The sequence below is a fragment of the Anarrhichthys ocellatus genome, unplaced genomic scaffold (genome assembly GCF_004355925.1).
Source record: "Anarrhichthys ocellatus isolate YVR2014 unplaced genomic scaffold, GSC_Weel_1.0 scaffold3259, whole genome shotgun sequence".
NCBI classification, from domain to species: Eukaryota; Metazoa; Chordata; class Actinopteri; order Perciformes; family Anarhichadidae; genus Anarrhichthys; species Anarrhichthys ocellatus.
Genome location: NW_022283233.1, coordinates 1 through 5,978, shown reverse-complemented (window position 1 = coordinate 5,978; position 5,978 = coordinate 1). Strand labels below are relative to the sequence as shown.

The 5,978-nt window shown below is 44.3% G+C and overlaps 1 protein-coding gene across 2 annotated transcripts; it reads left to right on the top strand.

The window, feature by feature from the left end:
- The first annotated feature begins 25 nt into the window (after nt 1-25).
- On the top strand, nt 26-5,972 carry tmem259 (transmembrane protein 259). 2 transcript variants are annotated; one of them, XM_031840760.1, is made up of 7 exons: nt 26-531; nt 3,226-3,537; nt 3,657-3,771; nt 4,159-4,269; nt 4,910-5,032; nt 5,566-5,666; nt 5,834-5,972. In XM_031840760.1, exons 1-7 carry the CDS (start codon nt 316-318, stop codon nt 5,966-5,968), a joined length of 1,113 nt encoding a protein of 370 aa, XP_031696620.1. In that variant the 5' UTR covers nt 26-315; the 3' UTR covers nt 5,969-5,972. The 2 variants fall into 2 exon arrangements, with proteins under 2 accessions (XP_031696620.1, XP_031696619.1); XM_031840759.1 differs by having other exon boundaries at nt 3,657-3,825.
- The last annotated feature ends 6 nt before the right edge of the window (nt 5,973-5,978 follow it).

Here is a 5,978-nt window from a genome sequence, read left to right as displayed (position 1 = left end):
GAAGTCTACTGCCTTTATTCACTGAAGTCTACTGCCTTTATTCACTGTAATATTTTTACATTAAGTATTTTTGTAACTTAATATCTGACATTTTCAGTGTAATAATCAGTGTTTATTGAATTATTTTCAGTGCCATCTGTGTAAAGAAGTCGAGTCCATCAGCTCTCAGCTTGGTGTGAACTCTGTGGAGAACTTCTTCTCTTGATCTGAGGTCAACGTTCTACCTTCACTCCGAGGACACCTGTCAGCAGCCATGCTGACCTAGAATCAGCTGTTAGTTTATGCAGTGAGCTGAATAATCCAGAGACAGAGATCATGTCTGACAACCAGGCCAACAACAACAACGTCCCTCTGAACAACAACAACAACATGGGACCCAACAGGATTCGAAACCCCAACATCAACCAGAACCCCCTCATCAACGTCCGTGACCGCCTCTTTCACGCCCTCTTCTTCAAGATGGCCGTCACATACGCCCGACTGTTCCCTCTGTCCTTCAGGAGGGTCTTTGAGTTCTTCGTCTTGCTCAAGGTGTGAAACCTCTCTTATATACATATCTGCAAACTTGTCACTGTTCGGTGAAATTCACCGTTTTGAATCAAAAATATATCATCCACGTGAATCGTGTAGATCCGTAGAGTTTTTTTTCGGGGGGGGTCAACTGGCCAGCCAGCGTTTCTCAGATTGGAGTGAGACGAGGAGAAAAGGTGATGTCGTGATCTTCACAATAGAACATCTTTGATGTGTCGAGTCTTGGCCAATCAGCTTTCAGATGTCTACAGTGTCTTCATTTCCCTTCGTTAAAGTTTAAGTTACGTTATGTTCCGTTACAGTTCAGACTCGCTGTGTTAAGTTAACGTCCACTGCATGCGGAACTTTGTCGACTGTTAACATTCGTCATTATCACGATTTAGAAGGAAAAAATGTAACGTGATGAAACATGCAGCCCCCCGTGTTCCGGTTCAGTTCACGCGGTCACTCGTTAACGTTAAACCGGAACACCGGCGCATCTGGTTGCAAGTTGTTGTTTTTTTAACTCTAAGTAGAATGAGGATGATTTCGTGGTCAGAATAACTTTTATGACCACGAAACATGAGGTCCAGATACTGATGAGATCATGTGGTCAAAGAGCTCCAGGAAGAGGAGGCTAGTTTGACGCAGGGCTGAGCTGTGAGTGGAGCTGGGCCTGGATAAAGGTGGAGGTCTAAACAGACGCGAGTACAGCTTCCTGCTGTCAGTGTTTTAAATACATTGATAAGGCAGGCTATGCTAAATGCAGCCTCTGCTCCAAGGAGATGAACTACAGCAACAAGGGCTCACATGCCCTCTCATCACACTGACACACTGTTCACTGTGATGACCACAGTCAGTGTACAGTCCCAACAGTCCGACGTTGCTCCCAAGGACCCTGAAGTAATGAGAGGGTTAAGGTGCCTGTACCTTCATTTCAGCAGGTTGCTAATGCAGAGGTGTGTAGATCACAGCTATTATTTTACTCTTGATAAACTACTTTAGCCAGAGTAGATTATCATTTTCATTTAAATAATTGAACTGGGTTGAATGCATATTAATTGCAAATATAAGATGGGCCACAATTCTAACAGCTTTAGAGTAACAGTAGAAGTTAATATGAAGCCGTACAGTAACAGGGTTCAATGAAAACTAATCACTTTATTTTGTACAGGCGATGGTTCTCGCTACTCTTGCTATCTTTGTGTTCATTTGACCAAAATGAGACCTCGGTCTCAATGGATTTTGTCTAAATAAAGGTTAATATTAATAATAGAGCTGAAATAGTGATTAATAATGAATAACACATTCGCTTTTTGCTTAAAGTAAATGTCTTATCACTTAATTTTCTTCTCAGAGTACACCAGAATGCTACATTTTAAAGCTCATATTTAAAATAAAATTCTCGGAGCACCCCCCCCCCCGATAGGGTTTCGGGCTTGTCACCTATTTCACCTCTCATGAGTTTGCAGGTATGTATATAGAGTTAGATATATAACACAAGGTGTGAAACGTCTGTTATATAGAGTTAGATATATAACACAAGGTGTAGCATCATAATACAAGTCAATGCAACCTCCGTTATGTTAGCCGTTAGCTTAGTTACCAGCAGGACTCTGATTACTGTGAGCAGCATGATGGGAATGAATTACAATATAATATATAAGTCTGATTTAACTTAGTTGTCACAAGTATTTTTAAGGTTTCTCCATGAATTTCTTTTTGAGCTTTCTGTCTCCTTCACTCACGCTGAAGAACACTCACGTTAGCTAGCAGCTAACGGACCAGCTGAGTTCTAACCACACATTTTGTTTTCATGTTATCTACTCTAACGTTATAGCAAACTTTTTAATATCACTTTAGACCGCTAACCAGCTGCAACACGTTAAGGACAAGGAGAAGTGCTCGTCTCCTAAATCACATTTCATAATATCTCAAGATGTTAAACTATCGAGCAGCGGCACAGATGTGGAAATGTGACCTGCAAATAATCTGATATCTGACACTGATTGGTTGGTCAGCAGTCAGATTGGTGCATCTCTAGTAAAGATATAACACAGGGTTACTGAGTCAGGATGGGGTTCATGAAACCTTAACGTTTGTCATCCTCTGTTAACAGCAGCATCTCATGTAAGTCAAGTTGAAACTTATAGTCCATCCAGTGTCCTCTGGACAACATAAACAAATATGCCTGGAAAACAACAACAGAATGTTCCTTTAAGAAGCTGTCTAATCTGCAGGATCATTCCTGCAGATTAAAATGACAGGATTTTGAATGGAGTCTGGTGGGGAAGTCCAGAGATTGTGTAAATCCACCAGATTAACAGCAGTCACCCCTCCAGGCTTTACTCAGAAAACAGTGATGCAACAGACTGCTGGGTCATGATGCAGACTGGTAATAAATCAAGAGAGAAGTAGAATCATTTTCTCATAGACTTCTATACAACCAGAGGAGTCGCCCCCCGATGGACAGTAGAGAGAATGCAGCTTTAACACATGAAGCTTTGACTTCACTTTAAAGAACCAGAGGTTGCTGCCTGCTTAAGCCTGAGATTATCAAACTGACTTCAGCGCGATCATCAAATAAAGGCATCAATAGCAGCTATGATGAGAATGTTTTTGATGTGTGAAAGTTAAATGAGCTCCACTGACTATCAGCCTAACATCATGTTAGTGGAGGCGTTATCTTATTTACTCCTATGTGCTCTTGCTCAGGCGCTCTTCGTCCTCTTCATCCTCGCCTACATTCACATCGCCTTCTCTCGCTCGCCCATCAACTGTCTGGAGGTGGTGAGGGAGCGCTGGCCTCGGGACGGCATCCTGCGGGTGGAGATCCAGAGGAACTCCAGCCGAGCCCCGGTCTTCCTGCAGTACTACGACTCCACGGGCCTCCAGGAGGAGCTGGAGGCTGAGGAGGGAGGAGGAGGACCGAGAGGAGTGGTGGGGCTCAGCCTGGCAGCACTGCAGGAGGAGGAAGACGACGAGGAGGAGATGACCCTGGAGATGTTTGACAACAGCTCAGTGCAGGTGAGCAGATAGTCCCCGTAGTTTTCAGAGTAGTCCCCGTAGTTTTCAGAGTAGTCCCCCTAGTTTTCAGATTCGTTCTTTTACAGAAAGAACTAGTTCTACTCTGTTTTCTCCTGCAGTTTAAGCTTGACATTGAGCCTCGTCTGAAGCCATCTCTGATTGGAGGAGGTGTTGGAAGAGGAGGAGCAGGAGTGAACGACAGCCAGGACGTCTCCTTCAGCCAGGCCACTAAAGGTATGCAGCCGCTGAAGGACTCAGTGTCTGAGCTGGAGATGATGACCAGAGCAGGTAAACCCTCCTCCTCTTCCTCCCGCTCTTCCTCTCTCCTCCTCATTCCTCCTCCCTGTCCCTTCTCCTCCTTCCTTCTACCTCCTCTACACCTCTTCCTCTCCCCCCCCTCCTCCTCCTTTTCCTCCCTCCTCTCCACCTCCCTCTTTCCTCATTTCTTCCTCCTCCACCTGTGGAGATCTGAGATTCTCCTTAACCCCAGAAGGTGGTAGCAGTCTCAGTGACTGTAAACCAGAACAAGAGGAAGAGCTCATTATGAAGATGAACCTCCTCAGATACTGTAGTGTCATGTCTGTTGGTGTCCTAAAAGTAGTCATGTTCTTGTCGCCTTAGTGTGGCCTCAGGAGGAGTACATCGTGGAGTATTCTCTGGAGTACGGCTTCCTGCGTTTGTCTCAGACCACCAGACAGAGACTCAACATCCCTGTCATGGTCGTTACTTTGGGTAAGACACTGAAGGCTTTTGTCATTTCCCAGTTTGTATATCCTTGATTCCTTTCCTCACCTTCTCTCCTCGCATTTTAGTCCAGGCCACAGGAGATGAGAGCGGAGGAGGCGAGGAAGAGACGATATATATACAGTATATTTAATATTAATTCAATTCACAATAGCAGGTGAATTTAATGTAGCTACGATCAAGATAACAACATAATTAATCTCCGGTGAAAATGTCATTAATGAATGCAGTTAGAACAGAGTGAGCTACACAAACTGTAAAGGACAGAAAGTTTGATCATCTTAAATATATATAACTTTTGAGAACAAAAGGAATAGTTGCATGTAGAGTCCTGTTATGGTTTCAGATTATTCAGCTGTGTATCACCACTCATTTATTCCTCACGGGTGTTGAAAGACTTCCCTAAAGGATGCACCAGTGTTTCCTTACTTATAGCTCCTCCAGAAGCCTCCTAGCTCCTAGAGATGCATGTTAGAATTGGGACGTCCTTCAAGGTGGAGCGCTGAGATCAAGGAGGGAGGAGACGAGGAGGCACAAAATAGATAAATGAGAAGAGAACACTGAACACCTGTCTGCCTCACAGTCACGTGACTCTCACACCTTTGATGAAACTTGTTCACCTGTTCAGATCCCATGAAGGACGAGTGTTTCGGTGACGGCTTCAGTCGCTTCCTGCTGGACGAGTTTTTGGGTTACGATGACATCCTGATGTCCAGCGTGAAGGCGCTCGCAGAAAACGAGGAGAACAAAGGTAGCGAGACATCACCTGTTTGTTCCAAAATATTTTGATGTTGTGTCTTAACAAATCCAGTTTCAATACCAATTCTGTTTCTCAAACCCCCGACTTCAATTACAGATCCTTAGATCCATCTCCTCATTACCAAACCCATGTTCCGCTTCTATTTCTCAGCTTTAGAAATAACTATGAACCTGAGCCAGCCCTGACTATGAACCTGAGCCAGCCCTGACTATGAACCTGAGCCAGCCCTGACTATGAACCTGAGCCAGCCCTGACTATGAACCTGAGCCATCAGAACCTAATTTCCTCTAGTCCCCTACTCTGATTGCAGAACCGGAGTCCCGCTTGTCCCCTACTCTGATTGCAGAACCGGAGTCCCGCTTGTCCCCTACTCTGATTGCAGAACCGGAGTCCCGCTTGTCCCTCATTTCCATAAGAGACCAGCGATTATCTAATAAGTAATCAGTAACCTGGTGTGTGTAGTTCAGTGAGTTAGAAACTGAGTCATCAGCAGGTTGTTGATGGCACAGTGTGGTTCTCTGCAGGGTTCCTGAGAAATGTGGTGTCTGGAGAACATTACCGCTTTGTCAGCATGTGGATGGCCAGAACATCCTACCTGGCCGCCTTCGTCATCATGGTCATATTCGTAAGTGAATAAGTTATCGCGGTGATGTCTGACAGTTTTAAATACTTAAGTCAAAGGTTAGACTTTCATATTAACATCTTCCATGGCAGTGTGAGGTGGTGTTTTAGAATAAAGAGGAAGATTTAAAGGAAAGCAGAAATATCTAACTCATGTTTTGTCTTTTTCAGACTCTATCAGTGTCCATGCTGCTCAGATATTCTCACCACCAGATCTTCGTCTTCATCGGTCAGTTTAATCTGAGACCTCACTTCCACACAGAAATCGGTCCACACCAGTTCATTGTTCAGTTCAGTCCAGTATAATCCACACCAG

Bases quoted from the DNA above. Each gene is read 5' to 3' on its own strand.
- tmem259 (XM_031840759.1), top strand. From the start codon at position 316: ATGTCTGACAACCAGGCCAACAACAACAACGTCCCTCTGAACAACAAC. The intron at 3,826-4,158 runs GTAAACCCTCCT...TTGTCGCCTTAG, and splicing joins GGAGATGATGACCAGAGCAG to TGTGGCCTCAGGAGGAGTAC. The intron at 5,667-5,833 runs GTAAGTGAATAA...TGTCTTTTTCAG, and splicing joins TCGTCATCATGGTCATATTC to ACTCTATCAGTGTCCATGCT.